Source organism: Anabas testudineus, chromosome 21, assembly GCF_900324465.2.
Source record: "Anabas testudineus chromosome 21, fAnaTes1.2, whole genome shotgun sequence".
Lineage (NCBI taxonomy): Eukaryota > Metazoa > Chordata > Actinopteri > Anabantiformes > Anabantidae > Anabas > Anabas testudineus.
In genome coordinates this window covers 16587618-16608040 of record NC_046629.1, presented here as the reverse complement: position 1 = coordinate 16608040, position 20423 = coordinate 16587618, and the positions used below count along the sequence as shown (strand labels likewise).

Genomic DNA, 20423 nt, shown 5'->3' with positions numbered 1-20423 from the left:
TGTAGTACCATTCCCGACACACAGGGGTCGCTCTATAGTCTGCGTCACAGCCTTCCTCCCGGTGACGTCAGCAGAATGTAAATACGGCGCCTCGCGGCCTGATCGCTCTTTTACCTCTCCGGTGCAGTTAGGGCGGCGGGCCTGCACTCTGTCTCTGGAAGACCCAACACCGAAATAGCAAAATGATCATCTTCAGGGACGTTATTAGCGGTGAGATGTCATGTTTTTGGTACCTTGTTATCGTCTTTATGTAGCTTTCCAATGGCCGCGGTTATTTTGGCTCTGTTATTACGTTATTGGACAGAGTTGGCCCGGCTAGCAAGCTAACTCGTGTTACCGTAGCTCCAAAGTTAGCACCAGCGGCTAGCGAGATGCTAGTTAGCCATGTAACCGAAATCTTAGAAGTTCGGCTCTCGGTGAATTGGTCGAATATTAGCCACCCTGTTGGCTAACCGGGGATGCTAAGGCCGGCTAGCTTATAGTTATGATCGTGTTGTAATTGCCGGTAACTTTTGCTAAAGTTGTAAAGTGTGATAATCGTGCCAACTTGTGTTTCTCGGTTCACACCGGGAACCATGAACGTGGTGATGCGGGGCGGTTGTGTCGGATATAAAAAAAACAGCGCCAGTCATCATAAAGTAACGTGGTGTATGTGGCCTTTAGCCACCGTGTAGCTGCTAGCTGGCGGTGTATTTTTGGGGAGATGTCGAGCTGGCAGAACCTTCCAGAGTTATCACTGCATCGTCGCATATCTAACGTGCCTTTTCTTAGTTTCGCTGTAAAAGTTGATCCAGATGATTTCTACTGTCTGTTTTTGTTTTTGGCACAATCAGATAGCAGCATGAAGATGCGCTTTGTGTTGTGTCGTAACCGTGTTTCCCAATTTCAGGTGATGAGATGTTCTCAGACGCCTTCAAATACAAGGAATCTGACTGCGGGTTCTTCTACGAAGTTGAAGGAAAGGTGAGTTGGAGCTACATCCTTTTTTCCTCATTTTTCAAGTAGAAGTAGTGAACAATGCAAAAAGTTTCCAGATTTCAGCCTCTGAATCTAGAATTTTTGGCTGTAGCATTTCATTGTACACTAATTACCTCTGGATGTTTGGACGTTTTAAAGACACATCTGTCCATTACACCCATTTACCTATGAACACCCAGAACCTAGTAGACAACAGAAAAGCACTATTCAACAACTCAGTCTGTAACAATCTATTTTTTGTCTCTCTAGAGTAATATTAAAATGGTTTGTGTTCTAGCATCAATGGCACACATCCGGCACGTCAACAAAAGATCGAGATTTAGACGGATTAACAAATACGTGTGTAGATGGCTACACGTGTTATAATCTAGTCATTAGTTAACCCTAAAATACACTTATGTAGATTTGTGTGGCAGCATGAAGCATGTTTTCTCACCCCCTGAAAGCCTGTGTAGGTTCCTAGTGAAGTGGTGTTTAATTGGGGAAGGTATCCAGTCAGTTTCATACATGGTGAGTCATGTGATCAGCACTCCCTCTGGTGGGACTGACTGTGCCAATAGTGATGTGAACGATATTGTTTTTAAACGAGTCATGACGTTATAGTCAGGATGACAGAGTCATGAGTCATCTGAATGGATCTTAGCTTCCAAATAGACTCTGTCTATATTAGTACTCAGTGAAATGCTTAAAATGACCACATACAGTTAAAGTTGTCATTACAAATGGATTCCTGACAGTATATTCTAATTTGTGAAGTTTTAGTAAGTTCATGTCATAATCAAGAATTTATTTTCACTTTTGTCTTGGTGAAGAACAGGGGTGATAGCATTTATTCAGACCTTGTTACTGTGCTCCAACTTGACTCGTATAAAATGTCTGAGAAAATTTTAACCATCTCTCTTGATCACATGCTTCAATTTTAATTGCAAAGGAAGCATTACGCTGAAATGTAGCACTGACGCCTAAACGGAGCACCGTCGCTGCTGCTCATCTAATGTGCTCCTCATGCTACCCCTGCAGTGTAGTCACTGAGCATAAATATAGCACCACTGCTCCACAGTCCTGAGTGTGTGGTTTTGGTGCTCAGCCAGAGCCCAAACTTAATTTAGATGCAACAAAATTATTATCCAGCTTAACCCTATTTAACAAGTGTTTTGTAATGACCAGAACGCTTTTAGAACAATAACAAAGACTCCAAATACTTCCACCTTTGGATTATAGGTTGACAAGTCGTCTTATCTTGATGTCTTGTTTTCTCTTCTGTGTCACGTGTCTAGACCGTCACCAGGACAGAGGGGTTTGATGACGCTTTAATTTCGGCCAACGCCTCTGCTGAGGAAGTCTGTGAGGGCAATGATTCGGCCACTGTCAGTGGTGTGGACATTGTCCTCAACCACAAACTGCAGGAGACAGGCTATGACAAGAAGCAGTACATGGCACACATCAAGGATTATATGAAGGCGTGAGTATCCGTACAGAAAACATTAAGATGATAGATATGAGGGAAAGTGGATCCTATGTATTGGATCAGGACTTTAGTATTGACTGTTCCTTCGATATAGGTTTCAGGAAATGTTTTCTTGTCCAGGATTAAGGCCAAGCTGGAAGAGTCAAATCCAGAGAGAGTGGACCCCTTCACAACTGGTGTCACAGCTGTAGTTAAGAAGATTGTCGCCAACATCAAGAACTACCAGGTATCCACACAGTTAATTCTCACACCTAGTTCACAGAACCTTGAGGTTAAAAGTAGCTTTCACTCAGCTGGGAAGTTTCAGACTGTAGTTCAGTCTTAATTTAAAAAGTAATTCATCAAGCAGCCTATTTTCCACAGCTTTTTTATGGGAGTTAAAATGTTTAAATATATGAAAATTAAAACGTTGGACGTATTGAACATGAAACATTTGATTAGTTAACTGACATGGTGTAAATTAAGGCAATATAACTTGAGAATTTCAATTTATATATTGATAGATTAAAATTTAATTGCATACACCAAAATTAATATTCTCTTCATCATATTTTACTAATTTTAAATAGGTGTGATTTTAAATACAAGTTTAAATAGGTTCTTGAATCATAAATGAGGACCACTCATACAAACGAGAGATACAGTGGCAAGAAAAAGTATGTGAACCTTGTTGAAATTTTGTGGTTTTCTGCATGAATTTATTTTTTTGGGGGGGGTGGAGGACGACCATTAAAAACCCCATAGTAATAGTTGAAACAGTATGTGAACCCTTGGGTTTAAAACCAAGGTGTTCTTGTTTGTCCTGTTATCACCTGACTCCTGCAGAGTTTCAGCTGATATACTGATCTTCTCACATTATTCTGAAAAACAAAAATGAATGCACCTGAGAATTCAGCTCTCCCAATCCACTGCACTCTGTCCAAATGATGTTTCCTCCACCACAATTGGGATGATGTTTTCATGATGATATACAGTGACCTTTTCAGACCAAATGTAGTGGTGTGTGTTCTTTGTTGGGATTATTTCTTTGTCTCATGAGTGTTCATTGTGTTCTTGGTCATTTTTACTGGCCTGCCACTTCTTGATAGTGTAGCCACAGTCCCAAAGTGTCTCCATTTGTAGACTGAAGCATTTCTAAGTCTTTGACATTACTCTGTAACCATTTTCAATTTTATGGAAATCAACAATTCTTGATTGTAGATCCTCTGAAAGCTCCTTTCGGCAAAGCGTGGCTCATATAAGACTATTCTCCTTGTGTGGAGCAAACTGTCAAAGTTTTGAGCGGCTTTTGTCAGTTGAAGTCGCTCTACTCCACACCCTCAATTTATAATTTTTTTTCCTCATAATTTTCTTCCAGGTTCGATTAGGTTTTTAAGGTTCTCAATAAAGATATTATAATTTTAGACACATTAAACTTGTTAATACTCTAAACTGAGATGAAGATCAGATCAGATTTTATTAGAAATGAATGCAGAAATTCCAAAAGGTTCACATACTTTTTCTTGTCACTGTATTTAGGACAAGTATGTGGGTGGGGGGAGAGAGAGACTCTTGCATGATAGTCCGCTCATTACTGTTGTCTAATTGTGCCACTCAGTGACAAATGGAAATGTAGAAATCTATGACTAAGTTTAGCAGGTGTGTGTATACACACACACACACACACACACAGTGACATCTGTGACCAACTGTGGTCACATTGTGGCTGGTGGCTTTCTTACATGCATTTGTCTCCTTGCAGTTTTTCACAGGAGAGTCCATGAACCCAGAGGGCATGGTGGGACTGCTGGACTACCGTGAGGACGGCATTACACCATTCATGCTTTTCTTCAAAGACGGTCTGCTGGTGGAGAAATGTGTAAGTACTTAGCGGAGTCTCTAAAAATACTAGTGTTGATAAAACATTTATACATCTACAACATACATTTGCTACATTAACACACATTCCTCTCTTGCAGTAACTACCTGGAACTACATTTTGCTTTTACAACTGGCTGCTGCTTCCCAAATGGCCCCAAGAGCAGACTGAAGAGCAGTATTTTTGCATCATGCCTGTACAGAAACATTCTTGTACAACTTCTTACATATTCGCATTAAGGCCCACAGCACCACTCAAGCCTGGGTGAACCAAACATGACTGGTCACTGAAAACATTTTTTAACCTTTTTGTTTTGGCTTTTGCAGTGTCACATTTTTGTCCCGGGATTGATCCAGTTTTTTTTGGCGATTGAAAATAAAATGCAGGACAGTGAGTGAAGATCAGACGCTGAAGATGACTTTTCATCTGTCCGAGTACAGTTTTAGCAATGATCCATACAGGTTGACCTCCTCAGACCTCTGTGTTTATGGTTACATTAAAAAAAGATTCCATCTACAACAAAGACTTAATTTGAAAATAAAATCTAGTACCACCACTTTGAGTTCTGCTGTATTTCTGTGGTAAATCGAGTGAGTTTGATCGACATGATACACACAGCTGTTCAGGTTTTTACATTATTGCTATTCATGAGATCAATTTACCGGCAAACAGCTATTCAATTAAAACAGTACTACATGCATGTAGTACTGTTTGAGTGAGCTTTTGTCACTTCTTCACTGAGGCTGCTAAACGTTGTAGGTAGATTCTTCAGTGTGGGTGGAGCCATTGTCTAGCGCTTGAAATTGTCAAGGATCTAAAGATTAAGGCCAAGTACGTGGTGATTTATGTTCACAAAGCATTTGGGACCACCGCTGCTCCCGTCTCACCTGAAGTCTTTACTCAGAGATGCTCCACAGCTGGTCGACAGCTGCACAGGTGAGGATTTAGACCCGTTTGTAGTCCTCATTCGTAATTTACCACCCATGAGTTGGCTTTGATGTGATGAAAGTAAAGTGCTGGGGATATTTACAACACAGTGTAGTATGAAGATCATTTAAAACATCTGTACAGTGTTGTACGTGTGTCCTGGTTGTCCGTGCAGAGACCAGCATCGGCTACACCTGCCCTGTTCCTCCAGGTGGGATTAGATAGAATAATGGCACCAAATGGACACGAGAGGGAGCCACTTGTTGATGTTTGCAGACTTCATTGTGGTCATATTGAGCAGGGTACTGATATTTACTGTGGCACAATGTAGGACAAATTGACCCATGAACACTTATCAGTAGGATTTGTAATGTTTCTGTTCATCATTAGAAAAACTAATAATATAGCTCTATTAAAAATGAGTGAATTTACTTAATGCACACAGACAGGGGAGACAAGAACAGCCGCAATAAGTCAGCAAATGCAGAGTTCCGGTCGTGCAACCTGCACTGACATCCAAATATTTACACTGAAAATTTGTATGTAGGAAAAACTCATGCATCGCCAGGAAAGCTTTAAATCACGTGTCATGTACCACAAACAAAAACAACTAAGAGGATAAAATGTTAAGCTCTTGCAGAGGTTAATTTACTGTAACTAACAGTAACGACACAGTTTAATTTGTTGATGATATTTCCTCGAGTCAAACTGAACTAATTCACTGGAGAGACTTTCTTCTGGAGCAGATGTGCTGAAACATCAATCATCGTATAAAGTGTCGTTAGACCCTGTTCACCCCTGAATCCAGTGTAGTTATGTTCGGGTTCAGGTTGTCAGGGTGTCACCTAAACAATATGAGTGCGATCCCAAATTAGCGCGTCTATTGTAACAAGAGAAGGTTCATTATTAATTGATGCTGTCATTACTCATCGTCTGCTTGTGTGTGACAGGGAGTGTGCAAACCTGCTTCACTGCTGATGCCTAGATGTAAGATCCCAGACTCTAAAGGGGTGAACGGGAGGCCTGTGGCTCATGTGAAACACTGGAACTGCAGATACGTTTGGAAAACTAGGAAACCTGCTGGCTTTTGTTTTGGAAATCCAGAAGCAGGCTGTTTTTAGGCAGGTGTGGAATGGTGCACAGCTTATGACCTTTTAGGAGCTAAGGTCAACTTAGCAGCTGAAAAGTCAAAGTCATAACTTCAGTTTTGAATGTTTCATCTGTGTCGGTGGCCCAAGATAAAGATATGACAGCGGTGGAAGTTGGGACAAATTGTTACATGTCCTGTTGTTGTCTTGTTTTGATGAAAGATGCTGGTCAATGAAAACGTGTGAACACCTCCTTTAGCAGTGACACACAGTATACTGTAGATATTCAGTCGGTGGACTGAACTAAATTAAAGTTTGACCTGCCCGTGTTTCCGGCTGTGTCTGGCTGGCGTCCAGCTCATCTGCTGAGAAAGCCGAGGGCCTAGGAGAGCTGCAGGTCAGCAGGTTCAGATTGGCCGAGCTTCTAACGTATACGCGCACGCACATTCTGGGAGGATGCCCACATCTCAGCTGTGTTCGTCCGTCTGCGGAGAGGATGAGAGAGAAAGTGAGGCGGAAGAAAGACAGACAGGGAGAGCACAGGAGAGAATACAGAGCAGCGGAGAAGAAAGGAAGCAGCAGATATCGAGTCTCATCACGTTAACCCTCTTACTCCCCTCCTGTTCAGGAGGGGTCTAATGTACTATAGACATCTACACACACTAGCTCCTCCAGATGGCAATGATGGTCACGTGCCAGAAACGTTTCATTTGGAAAGAGAGGTCCTGTGGGACAGGGGGGAAGCTTAAAGTAAAAAGAGAGGCCCTGGAAGCACTGAGCTGTTGTTGCAGCTGAGAAGTCGCCTTATGCTGCACAACGCCCGTCCTCTCTCCCCTTCCTGTCTCTGCCTGTTCCTCTCCGTCCCTGCCTCTGCCACACAGATCCAGTGTCAGGGAGTGAACAAAGAGAGAGGGGGTCGAAGGAGGGGACCGTGACCCAGTTACCTGCCATGACTGAATGCTGGCCCGGCACAGCAACGCGGGCTCCAGTACATACAGCAGCTCTGCCATCACCATTCATTCACCTGGAAAACACTTTCCAAATCGCTGACATGAGATTTACATAAATTACGAGTCGAGGGAAACTAAAAGGGCTTTTTTCACTCCAGTCAACTCACATGTGAGGATACGTGCCTCGAGGTAAATCAGTGTGCACGAGGAGCAATGCCAGAACATTTTGGGACGAAGCTGCCACTCAGGTCAAATATGTGCACAGAATATCTAAAAACCAATAGAAGTATGGTCGTGTTATGTTGACACTCACTGCTGCGTGCATCTGATCCCACAGGCTTGTTTGTTGTTGTTAAAGGAGTTTTTCAGGCACGTCTTATAATAAGGCCCACATGCCCACACTGGACTGTATATGTTTTACACAGAGGGATAACACCGCTTTATTAATATCACAGAAGACAACATGCATCTCTTCTCCTCTGGAGGAGTCAGCTCGCCGGGGAGAGGAGTGGCTCAGGACGGTATCAGCTCCTTACGTCTACAGCATGACGGATGTTTGATGATGTGGTTAAGAGTCGGGCAACGTGATGCTGCTGGGTGCTTCAGAGGGCAGACGCTGATGTGAAGCTCGAGATGGGAGAGGAGTCGTCAAGCTGTGTGCGTCAAGACTTTTCAAAGCTGTGTTTTCTCTCTGCAGAACATAAATTCACTAACTAGCAGCTGCTAACTAGTGAGCATAAATAAATAATTTCGTGTTTACTAGAAGGTCATGCATGTAACAGACAAGATAACTAGAAAGAATCCATTTCAAAGTTATTTATAAGGCTTGAGAATAATTTGTTTTAAACATTTGTTTTTAGTCCACAGGTGTAGGTATGATACTGTACCAGAGAGTGTGTGTTTATGTGTAATCTGAAGGGTCATTCTGCTATTTATTCAAGCAGGTAATTAGTTTGATTGATTCACTTCCAGATTTCACCTGTCAGCCCCATTTTTTCCATTTAAATGAAGGTGTGAGAGACAAACACTCTCGCCCAGTATCACCTGGGACCGACTCCAGTTCACCTTTAGCAGGAAAAGCCGTTAGGGTGAAGGACGGATAGATGGAGATACACACACGCCTGTCTGTGTGTCTGTGTGTGTGTGTTACTCAGCTGTTACCTCACCAGTTCTTATTCTGATTCGTCTCTACAGACAAACTGCAGCGACTGTGCAGCTAACAGGGCGCTGATATTAGAGTGTGTCTTTCATGAGCTGCGTTTAAAACGAGGAGGACGTCAATACCGTCATTTCCCACAAGGAGACGGTGGCTGCAGCAATGACGAGTCGTCGGTTACGTTGCTCACTCTGCCAGCTACCTGGAAGATGAGCTGTTCTGAGAATTGGTGGGAGGAGGCTCACGTTGTACTGTTGTTGCTGTAGTGTTGATCAAGTCCAAATGTAATCTTCAGCCTACTAAACTGTGCAACTTGGGGATAAAGGGGGGAAAGTTGGCTGCAGACACTAACTGCAGGCAGCCACACTGAGTCTCAAGGAGAACAAAGTTGTTTCCTAACTGCACACACACACAGACCACTGTGAGTTATATGCTAAAAAACATTATTTATATTTTGTCATCTGTTCAAAACATGATTTGCTGCATGTGTGTGTGAGTGAATGTGTGAATGTGTGTGAGCTTGGATCCAGTCAGCGAATATCTGCAGTGCGACTCCTTTCATTTCCATGAAAAATGGCAGCCGAGCCATTCCAGGGAGACGTATCACTTCAGGCCAAAGCTCATTAATTACACATGCGTCTTTCTGTCAGGCTTTCAGATAAGAAGCAGGTTCTCACAGCATTCTCTGAAAAAAAAAAAAAAAAAAGAAAAAACACTGGAAGAGGAGATGGGGTTTTACATTCCGGTGCGGCGTCACCTCCTCAAACAGCCCCAATGGGTTGCACCCGCCGAGCACACCGAGCTCGCACCACCTCGACGAGGTCCACTTTCACGTCCAGATGTGGAATGTTTGCTTCAAACGGACGCCTGCACACTGACACACATGCAAATAACCCAGATAAATATGACCTCAGAGGTGTCACTGTTACAAAGAGTGACCCTGTGCAGGAGGAATGTCTAACAAAACATCTAAACAGCATTTAAACTCTTTACCTTCACCTGGAGCACAGTCACAAACAGTCATTCGTGGCACAGACTGACACCTTTTGTTGACTGGCTGCTTCAGGCCTGAGGTTTGCCTGAAACTAACTACTTGGAAAAGGTCTTTAGGTTTTAAAGTTTAAACCATGCTACTGTGACAGCGGACTGCGACTGCCTGGTTTACTGTTTGATACTTCACACTGATTATCATCAAATGTATTGTAGCAACGACTCCAGCTGTTGCACGCAGGCTGCTTCTGCTCATTGATCAAGTGGAGTCATGCAACTCAGGGAAATGAAACCGTTTCATTTCACGGTGGTGTTGTGTGTGCCTGGCTGTTGACTTTATTGCTGCTGATCAAACTTAATCGGACACACTTTCTTCAAGGTAAAGTTTTAAACGCAGTCAGTCACGTGTTTTAGTGATTCTGATGACATCATGTCTCTGGATGTTGAAAGCAGTTAGAGAATAATGAGGACAAAGTGTGCTAGCCAGTGTTTCTAGGAAGACACCCTTTTCTCGATCTACCAGGAAGTCCTGACTGTAGCTTAAAGTTTGACATTTATCAAGCACGCCTGGAGGATTTCTGAAGTCCTCTTGACAACTACTGACAGGACTTCCATGAAAAACACATATTTTTCGGAAGATCACCAATGGGTGACTCGGCCACTTCAAAGCATCACTCAGCACCCAGAGAAGTGTGTTTCTGACTAAATGTGTAACAACATTTCTAATACCTACTTTCTAACGTCCCAGTATTCATTTGTCATTTATACCTTGTTATGTGAAAAATATATGTGAACAAGTTATTTACATTTTTACATTTAAAACTGGTTCTCTTTTCTCTTCTTGTAAAATATAAAACTGTTGTCATGCACATTTATCATAAATATCTATTGATGCACCGATCTTGTGTCCTCTCTAGCTCTATATCTCCGGAGTGCAGTTACTGGTCCTACCAACCTGCCCAGTTGTTCTTTCGTTGCCTGCTGTTCTTTTTCTCTCTCCTCTTCCCCCAACCAGTCGAGGCAGATGGCCGCCCACCCCGAGCCTGTCTCCTCTGTTGCCTATTGCTGCTCAAGTGGGATTGTTGGGTTTCTCTATAATTTATGGTTGTATTCACCTGTTTCTTATAAGGTGTAAAGTACCTTGAGATGACCTCTGGTGTAATTTGGTGCTATACGAATAAACTGATTCAAATTGAGTTATGTATTAGTTAAAGGTCAGGATGAGGGTTTAATTTGTATTGTTAGGACCGAGCACATGCATTATGTCAACAAGGGTTCTTACAAGTAGAGACATGCACAAGACAGTTTCACATCTTCCAAGAACTGTAGCTCTGCTGTTGGCTGGAGTAGAAGACATGTCAGCAAATGTACTCACAGCTGTAGAAAGACGTGTGCGTGTGTGTGTTTGTGCTACATGTTGCTCAAGTCCACACTTGCAAATGTTTTATCGTAAATTCTCGTCCTAAAGCTTAATCAAAATTGTCTGCGTGTGTGTGTGTGTGTGTGTGTGTGTGTGTGTGTGTGTGTGTTGACCCAGTTTCTCTGCTGTTGGCACTACCTGCAAGTCAGCAGTCAGGTGAACAGAAAGTCATTCACACAACTGCAGACAAACAGAAACAGTGTAATTGTGTTTGAATCTGTGCATCTTTAAGTTCTGGGTCCCATAGTGTCGTGAACACTTTTTCTGCTAGTGTAAATGTGTGTGTGTGTGTGTGTGTGTGTGTGTGTGTTGACCTTGGCTGTTTGAAACATGGACTCGGCGCTCTTTAAACAGTTTTGAGTTATTCTGTGGCCGCCCTGGATAGCTGGGAGGAGGCCATTTTCCAGCATGTTTATCCAAAACACACACTCACAAAGCTCCAGCCCTCGTGGTTAAAAAAAAAAATGCATAAATTGGCGCTCTTCGATCGTCAATGATGATTCAGTTTGACTTTTGTTGAAGCGTCCTACTCCTGCATGTTGTCCGACTCGAGGCTGCAAAAACACGTGCAGAGCTAAACGTAAACACAAATAAAAGAATATCTGTGCAGAATAATCATGTTATTCCTCTGTATGTATGTGTGAGTGTGTGTGTGTGTGTGTGTGTGTGCCAAGCTTTTGCATACTTATGGTGGAATATGCAAAGCTTGGTTACCAGAGGAATATTCAAATGATGCAGAAAGATTAAATAACAAATAAGAAAAGGTCTTTTTATTCCACATTAAAATGCAAAATCGCTTATGTCTCACAGATGCCTCTAATCAGCAGGGGACATTAAAATGAAGAAGAAGCCAAGTTGCAATGTTGATTAGTTCAGAGAAACCTGATCCAAAATTTTAGTCATTAATTCATCATTCAACTGGTGTAAAAATATTAGTTTCAACACTGTCTGCCATCACCTTTTATTTTATATCAGTAATTAAAAAGGCCTTTAAAGGTTTATCCTGATACTTCTGCATTAATACAGATACTGATCAGTTGTCTATTAACAACAATCAGTTAATGCTGGTGTCTTAGAAGACAATATCCAGCTCTGTAAACTAGCATTTTTTAAAATGAAGCTACGGAGTTACGGATTAACCGGGATTTACATTACACTTACCAACTTATCCAACTGGCCATAACTTTAAATTGGCCAATTAAATTCTGAACATTATATGTGAAGATCATCCAGGCTTGTTTGTCACAGCTGCTGTTGTGGGTGGAAGAAAAGTGCAGGTGGAGCAAGAGAAAGAAGAAGAGACACCGAGTGAGATCAAACCTTTTTTTTTTTTTTTTTTTTTTTTTGAGGTAAGCAAATGATGACTGAGGAATGTTGCTGTGGAGAAGAAGGCAGAGCATGATTTACTCAGAGCCTACATCAAAGCCTTTTTTAGACACACACATATTAATCTTACCTTTTTTTTCCAGATGGGTAGACTGCTTTCACTGGGCCAGAGACTCACACACTGTTCAGTGTGCTTCGGGCTTGTCCCCACAAGTGACTGCATGTGCACGTGAGATGTGTACAGTACACACTTCGCCCTCACGCACGCATGCATGCTGCAAGCGAATCTGTCCGCACACGTGTGTTTGTGCGTGGCTCCTGCCCCTCGTTCTTGCGTTCTTTGGGTTTTGTTTTGTTTTGTTTTTTTCAGACTTGCTGTCATTGTGCATCTTTTGTCTGCAGCTGCTTTTGTTGTCCTTTGTTGGGCGGTTAAAGAACAGAGGTGAGCTCCTGAACCAGCGCGGTGGTTTTGTGTCTCAACGCGGCAGGACAATATGAAGCCAGCTGAAGCTACATAACCACCAGAAGACCCAAACAAAGAAGTGCTGGGAGCACTAATCGTCCGGACAAAGAGGAATGAGAAACCCCCTCCATCACCAAAAACCTAAAGCATCTGTTTGGGAAAACCCAACTCCTGGCCTCTGCGGGAGACTGCTTTTCCCAAACAGAGATGTTTGTGGATTGTCTATAATGAGAGGTCTGTAAACCATCCTTAGAATTTATGATGTTTAAATGCTCATGAATTACAGTTTACCTATGACATTATGTTGTCTTTATAATGTGTGTTGTTATGATGCCGTGGTCTGAAGATCTGAACTTGACTTGACTGATTTGATTTGAACAACGTCTTAAACTTTCAAGAGGGTGAATAATTTTTTTTTTTTTTTAAATCAGAAGAACACTGTGGCTCTTACACATCTCTGCACCTTCATTTCATTAGCACAGTAGCTGTAGTTGAAAGATGGGACGAGTGTGAAGAAGGAGTCACCACCGTGTCTGTCAGTGGCCGGATCATCTGTGATGGAACCCGTGCGAGCAGGTTAACGTCCTTGCGAACGAACAAATGATGTCAGATTGGAGACATGTTTGAAAAGCGGAGGCCCCAGAAGAGCCAGGGAGTGGGAACCTGAGGTGACGTGTCACTCTGGCATGAGCGAGTCAGTCGGTGTGCCTTTCCATCACCTGTGGTATTTGAACCCATGCATACACTGCAGGTGTGTGTTTGTGTATTGCTCTGGTTTCAGATGAACGTTTCAGACCAAATTCCAGGAATCCCGGAGGTTTGTCGAGGAACGGCCCGTGTTTCAGCCGCAGGAGTCTGGCTCCAGGTTTTTTTTAATTGATCAGTTTATGATCAATTAATATAGGGTGAGGGGATTCATTCTTCTCCTCTTGGTTGCCTTTGACTCTCTGATGAAGTCACCAGAGTCTGTTTTCGGGAAAGAGAGCCGTGTGCGTTAATTGAATCTTTTTCTGTTTCGCTTCCTGTTCGTGTTTCACTCCTCTGATTCACGACCAAACCCTTCATTTTCAGAAACCACAGCAATTACAGTTTGTATCATGTTCCCTGCCTCCATCAGCCATTTGCTGGATTATGGAGGCAATTAACAAGGTAATAAGTGACTCTGTTCCCTAAAGCAACAGCAGCTGCTTTCAGCCAAAAATGACATATTAGTGAACACGAAGCTGTGTGTGTGTGTGTGTGTGTGTGTGTGTGTGTGTGTGTGTGTGTGTGTGCGTGTGTGTGTGTGTGTGTGTGTGTGTGTGTTCAGGAAACCTTCGAATAAATAATGACTTAAACACAGAGACGCAGGCTACACAACACATTTGCAAAGTAATCCTTTGCCGGATGGGAGTTCTGCTGGATGCTGACTGGTGATGCACAGACTTGTTTGTTTGTGTCAACAGAGGTAATAGAGAATAATGACACGGCTCTCACGGCTGTGAACGCGAAATATACAGTTACAGACAGCAGCTGTTGGCGTAAAGACTGGAAGCAGGAAGAGATTCTGTCTGCAGTTCACTGGCTATTATCATTTGTTTACTCCCTATGAAAACTGAATTATATTAAAACAATTTTTTTACATTTGGTGCTCATTTTTTAATTTTTAATGTCAACATGAAGTCACTTCAAGAACTAGTCCCGTGTTTACTTGTTTACACATTCACAAACTGTTTTTTATATTAAATATGCCGTCTTCTGCTTCTCTTGCAGGAATGCACAGCTCAGGCTGAAGCAGCAGCCCGTGTGGTCTCTTTTACATACTGGATTTAAACTGTGGTTTTGTACCAGGCAAACATTTTATCGTTCTGGTGACAGAACTGCACCTGAAGGTACAGCCCAGATCTGGGTAACAGGTAAACAAAATGTTTCAAAAATCGGACTTTACAAAAAACAACCAGATCCCATCAGTCTAACACCTGCTGCCACTGGTGTGTTGGCATCCCTGAGGCTGAACATCAGCGTCCGCTGTCATGAAGAGGCTGAATGTTGGACCCGAGCTGAGGTTAGACTTGTGAAGTGTGTGAGTTGCTGCGTATGAAATTATAGATGGAGCTCTGTGTTGCCCCTGTGGCATCAAGGCCAGTGCGGGTCAGGCCGGGAGTGAGGCTAGGAAGTGAGCCATCAGGAGAAGAAGAAGGGGGACTTGTTCGTGTTCATGTTATGAGCTTCAGCCCTGCCACCCGTCAATGTGCTTTCGCACAAAGCTCATTTTGTCACACCCTCGCGTGCACGCACATCAAATATTTCCTCTCTCGTCCTCCACCGCCCCACCCTCGGTCTCTCTCTTTACCTGAATTCATCTCAACACGTTACAGCTTTGTTTTGCTAGTGTGAACCGCTGTTTACCCTGCTCTCGTGAGGTGGTTCAAGTGCATGTTTCTGCTCCACGGGGTGTGTTTGGACTATAATTAGTGGAGGGGGGAAAAAAGCCAGATTGTAGATTTTTACACCCTGAAAATAGATCCAAAACACAGCTACTAGTAGGGTTTTCTTATGGGGAAGATACTTTAAAGATGTGTAGTTCTGCTCTCCAAAGGTGACCTTTCTATGTGTCTGCCTGTCTGTTTATGCATTGTTGCATAAATGTGTTTTTAAGGATTCCCCTCATACATCCACTACATCTCAGGTATTTCTCGTTAAAGTCCGCTGCAGCTGCTGTGTCACACTCGCATGTGCGTTCATGTTAACATGCCACTCTCTGCAGATGCTTTTGCATTAATTATCACCTAGAGCTGCTGTAAACAGCCCGTTCATGTCTGCATTTTGTTGTTGTACCTACGAGTAAGACCGTACAGTATATAGGCCGCACTTCTGTACTTGCATCAGTGTTTTTTTACTGGCACCTTGTTATCTTCATGTGTAAATGTTAAACACAGTGTTTGAACACATGGAGAACGTCTGCGTGTCTGGTCTGTATGTTTGGCCTTCTGCAGACTGCATGGTGCATGTGTTTATTTCAAAAGTAGTTGTGAAGCAGATGTGATAATTAATGAGGTTCCATTAATATTTCATTGCAGAGATGCTCATATTCTGGTATTCATCATCAGGACTTTATCCGAAACCACTCACAGAAGAGAAAGAGGAATTATTATTCTGACTAAAGCTAATTTGAATTAAGAATTGTGTTTATTTAATTTAGCAACAGAAGATGTCACAGTTTCATTTTGTCCTGTCTTTACACTGATTGTCCTCTTCCCAACATTTCAGTCTGCCCTCGCTCTCACTCACGCACAGAGACGCAGACACAATGGAGACCTCAGGGACAGGAAAGGGAGAAGCATGAAATCCAGGTCAGACACTGATGCTTTACTTTGAACATAAGGGCATTTGATCTGCTGCTGGGATTTCTGTTTACTTCCTTGCAGCTCTTGAGCTGTATCTCTAAAACTATAAACATCCTGGCCTATGGTACTTGACACACATACAGACACATGCAGTCAGGTATTGATCTTTTAATCCTCCTCGGAACAAAAACGTTTACATATTTTATTAAATGACTCTTTAAATATTATACTCATATTATATGAGTTACATGAAGTTAGTAATACCCAGCTTCGTAGTTTTAACTATCAGTGTCCTGCAGGAAGGAGACAGACAAATAGCTGAAAAATTGTCCCTCCCCAGGCAAACCCCTTTGATGCAGTTGCTAAGCAACCTCTGCTCTGTGTCTGCCCTCATTTCTCTGAGCATTCAGCTGGCTCGACTTGTCAGAGGGAGTGAATAACACACGTCAGCTGTACCTGAATCAGAAACGTGTGCACATCCCAGCGACTAAAGCAGAGTATAACGTTTATATTGGGCATCTCATCCTGCTTTTTATTAGAGTAAGATGACCATGACTGGGCTGGTGTTCACAAGGTGTGTGAGAGAAAGGTTGAGAGAGAGTGGAACTGGGATCATCTAACAGGAAATAGCAGTAGGATTCATGTGTTTCCTCTGGTTATTCCTTCTCATTCGAAATATTGAAGGCTATAATAATAGTGTCCATCTTTTCCCCTGTGAACCACGATATTCTTGTAGCAACGAGAAACCACTCCCACGAGAAAAGGTCTCAGATCAGGATCAATGTTTCATCATAGGAGAAATCATTAGGAAGAATGTCATGTTGATTTGCAGTGACTAAATATGTCCCCCACAGCAAAACAAGCCACTGGATCCGGGTCCAGGTCACGCGTGTATTGTTCTCATGGTGTACGCCACGCATGCATTCGCTCACTTGTCAAGGATATGGTGAGGAATGACTCATCTGATCACTGTTTTCCACATCTCTGTCGACTAGTGTGTTAGTTTTTTTCACCACTGAACCCTCAAATGTCTCTGTAATGAGGAGTTTATACACTACAACCTGACTATAACATTGCATCCCTCTCTGAACCCTCTTTGTAAGTCACTTCGATCTTTGTAGCCTGCCATCTTCACCAGAAAACCAGAATGCTCAGCATTACCTACACATGCCAAGGGGCATGTTTGGATGTATTTCTCTGTTGCACCATGCAGCCTGTGAAACTATCTGCTTTGGTTCTTAAAGGTTTTTCCTTTAATTTGTCACCATCTGCATGTTCATCTGCTGTAACGCCTAAGTGTTACAGTGTATGTGTAAGGTGAATCTCCCGCTGGGATCAGGCTAAATGTAATCACTTTAAATGCATTATAGATGGCTGCACGCACTCGTTTCAGCGAGGTGCAGAGAGGACACCGACAAAATGAGTCCACGCCACAGGGCTCCGCTAATGTTTGACGCTCTTATTTTGAAAGCGGGCCCTCCCGTGTTTCCGGCGTGGTTGAGGCGGCTTGACGCGGGGGGATCGGGCGGGGGGGGGGGGAGCTGTCGTCAGCCTGCAGCATCAGGAGGACCAGGCTAAAACACACTCATTTATCCAAGAGGGTTAGAACCGGTCCGGAAGATGGTGGCTAAACAGAGGATCCGCATGGCCAACGAGAAACACAGCAAGAACATCACGCAGAGAGGAAACGTAGCCAAGACGCTGGTGAGCCGACAACTGGCAGCGAGACGCCAGCGTGACTTTAGCCCAGATAGGTGACGCCCGCTCCGGTTATGAATACTACAGCATCACGGTGCCTGGTGCCAGCTGGGTGCCGAGCGCGTGTCCGCCGCTGATCCCATGCATGTCGCGCACAGCAGCGATCAGAGATGCGTTAGGAGCTGTTGCATGAACTAATGTCATGTAATCAGCCTGGATACTCTTACTCTTCTCGTTACCGCCCTCCGCGCTGTAACGTGACGTTACTTTGTCGGACTATAAAATGTGACCCTAAATGAGTGAAACCAGCCCCGTTTAAATCAGCCCGCTGTTGAAACTGACTTTTATAATAAAATGACAGCTTCACTATTTAACTTTATTGTTATTTGCTGTTTTTCTTTTGACATATAACAGATCATTTTCCACCTTCACTAAATTGCCAGTCCAGAAAAAGTCAGCAGCTGAATAAACTAATAATACACCATAATATACTGCTGTGTATCCTGTTATCTGAATGTGTCTCAGCCACTGCTCCAACTTTTACATCAACAAATCGACTGGACGTATGAAGCCCTGCTGTCCAACACTTAATGAAACCTGTAGATTGAATGTTGCCGCCTTGTTTGTCAGTGGTTTCCTAACAACTGACAAAGCAACCTCACTTCTGATGGTAGCACTAATTCATCAGCAGATTGCCCAGTTGCCATTGATTGCTCTCCATCATCCTCTGGTCCGTGTCGGCTGAAAAAGCTGAAACACAGACTTGTTTCCTTGTTCTAGTGTCGTAATCCGTTTATGTAGACGTGCTTACATATTGCTCACGTAGTGTAAGCAGCAAACGTGTCCCCCCCCCCCCCCGGAGCGCTGAGAGAGCATCACTGGCGGCAACAGCTTCCTTCACTACCAGCGAACAAACATGTGCAAACAGACATCAGACGTCATCTTGTGGGACTGATGCGTGCTCTCTGAATGTGTCGAGCCCAGAGGTCAAAGCCCCTAACTCTGCACCGCTCGGTGTGGAATTACTCAGAGGTTTGCCCTGTGCGACCACACTGTTGTTATTGTGGCCATTCTGACAAGCAGCAGCAGCATCATCGCGTGTGCTCGGGTTTTGATGGTGACATTAAGCAGAAAGAGTGGCCCAGCAACCACCACCTGACCTGTGGTGGGAACGGGAAGAGTTCAGACAGGTTTTTCCTTTTAGTTCTGCAGCATCTGTCACACCTCTGATGCAGCAGAAATGTTAATGTGCAGTGTGTGTGTGTGTGTGTGTGTGTGTGTCTTTCCCACAGCGACCACAAGAGGAGAAGTACCCGGTGGGCCCCTGGCTGCTTGCCCTCTTTGTATTTGTCGTGTGTGGATCAGGTACGTGCACAAGAAAGTTTGTTTTGTTTGTGCTAAGCTAATGCAGCTAGATACTGTGCTTCACCCAGCCCTCCCTCTCCCTGCTCTGCTCTGCTACACTCTGCTACACTCACACAACAGGCTGGGTTAGTACTGTGGGGGGAGACTTGCTCCAGAACGTTCACATGTGAATATCTTTGACAGCACATTTGTACAAAAGTGTAGTTTAGAAGTAGTTTTAAATATAATAAGGCTTCTGATTTTGATTTGTTATTGTAAGTTACCCTCAAGTCATGAACCTGACAGCGTGCACGTCACGTCAAAGCTTGTTATCTCACACTCGTGCGTTACCTACTGACATGAATACAGCCTAGAAGAAAAGTGAACAGACAGGATCTGACAAGTGAGTCTGTGTGCTCTCAGCCATATTTCAGATCATCCAGAGCATCCGTATGGGGATGTGATTCAGAAGGAGCCTCCACACCCCTGCCACACAATCCCACCCTCCCCCCACCCCCACTGTGCCTGGGTAGTTTGCACCTTTACACCCCCCCACCCCCCCATCCCTCTCCAGAGCCAGAGCCTCGGATCCAGCAGGTCTCGGAGAGAGAAGCTTCCCTGACCGCTGCCTCCACCGACCCCTTTCCCCGGACATGTCCCTACCCCTGGATCAGCGTTTACAGTGTTGCAGTCTGTGGTACCGACAGCTTTTCTATGGACAGTCTAAAAAACCACGCCGACTGGAGAACATGTGTCTCATTACTCACTTGGCACCTCTGTGTGTGTGTGTGTGTGTGTGTGTGTGAAGGTGCGAGACTGTTGATGTGAGGCTGTGCGCGGCCCTCGTGATTCCTGCTGACAATGTGCCATATCTGTGTGTTTAAGCATTCGTTCGTGTTGTGTGAAAAGAATGTTTTTTTTTTTTCAAATAAATGTCGAGCATTTAGAGAGCGCCTCGCTTCACTTCTGGTGTCAGACACTCGCGCACGCTGTGTGCCGACATGTTTTATTGGTGCAGTGGATGCGGAGAGCCGTTCCTGAGGGAGATCCTGGGATGACAGTGTGGTGGAAATACTGGGCAGAAATGTCTTTAATTAAGTGAGCGCTATAACAGGCAAGCAAGAAAATATTGTCATTTTTATAAACAATTTACAAATCTAGAAAAATTCCTATGTAATAACTTTTTAAATCTATGTATGTTTATGTCCACTAGTGATTTATTACTGGAAATCATGTTTCTAATTGATTGAAGCTTAAATACACTGGTGTGAATCTTTCTCATCTGTCAGTGAACTCACTTTTTCATAATTGGACTCTAGTGTGACTTAGATTTACTCTTATTTTTTTTAAAATATAGAATTACGAAAGGAATGAGGTTCTCACCGAAACATTTACAGTGAACAAAAAGGAGGCGTAACACGTTGTGTCCAG

The 20423-nt window shown here is 43.5% G+C and overlaps 2 protein-coding genes across 2 annotated transcripts; both read left to right on the top strand.

Annotated features, from left to right (window-relative positions):
• Window positions 1-59: 59 nt before the first annotated feature.
• On the top strand, window positions 60-4866 carry tpt1 (tumor protein, translationally-controlled 1). Its single transcript, XM_026377270.1, has 6 exons — window positions 60-210; window positions 890-963; window positions 2256-2440; window positions 2567-2672; window positions 4188-4304; window positions 4405-4866. The coding sequence occupies exons 1-6, from the start codon at window positions 183-185 to the stop codon at window positions 4405-4407; spliced, it is 513 nt and encodes a 170-aa protein (XP_026233055.1). The 5' UTR covers window positions 60-182; the 3' UTR covers window positions 4408-4866.
• A 12664-nt stretch (window positions 4867-17530) lies between these two features.
• On the top strand, window positions 17531-19540 carry serp2 (stress-associated endoplasmic reticulum protein family member 2). The gene is made up of 3 exons (XM_026376977.1): window positions 17531-17654; window positions 18941-19013; window positions 19416-19540. Exons 1-3 carry the CDS (start codon window positions 17571-17573, stop codon window positions 19454-19456), a joined length of 198 nt encoding a protein of 65 aa, XP_026232762.1. The 5' UTR covers window positions 17531-17570; the 3' UTR covers window positions 19457-19540.
• Window positions 19541-20423: the final 883 nt, after the last annotated feature.

What these genes read in the sequence shown, in the direction of transcription:
- tpt1 (XM_026377270.1), top strand. Translation starts at nt 183, where the DNA reads ATGATCATCTTCAGGGACGTTATTAGCG. An exon ending in CTTCAGGGACGTTATTAGCG is followed by an intron (nt 211 to 889) that starts GTGAGATGTCAT and finishes TCCCAATTTCAG; the next exon opens with GTGATGAGATGTTCTCAGAC. An exon ending in ATCAAGGATTATATGAAGGC is followed by an intron (nt 2,441 to 2,566) that starts GTGAGTATCCGT and finishes TTTCTTGTCCAG; the next exon opens with GATTAAGGCCAAGCTGGAAG.
- serp2 (XM_026376977.1), top strand. Translation starts at nt 17,571, where the DNA reads ATGGTGGCTAAACAGAGGATCCGCATGGCCAACGAGAAACACAGCAAG. An exon ending in GAAACGTAGCCAAGACGCTG is followed by an intron (nt 17,655 to 18,940) that starts GTGAGCCGACAA and finishes TCTTTCCCACAG; the next exon opens with CGACCACAAGAGGAGAAGTA. An exon ending in ATTTGTCGTGTGTGGATCAG is followed by an intron (nt 19,014 to 19,415) that starts GTACGTGCACAA and finishes GTGTGCTCTCAG; the next exon opens with CCATATTTCAGATCATCCAG.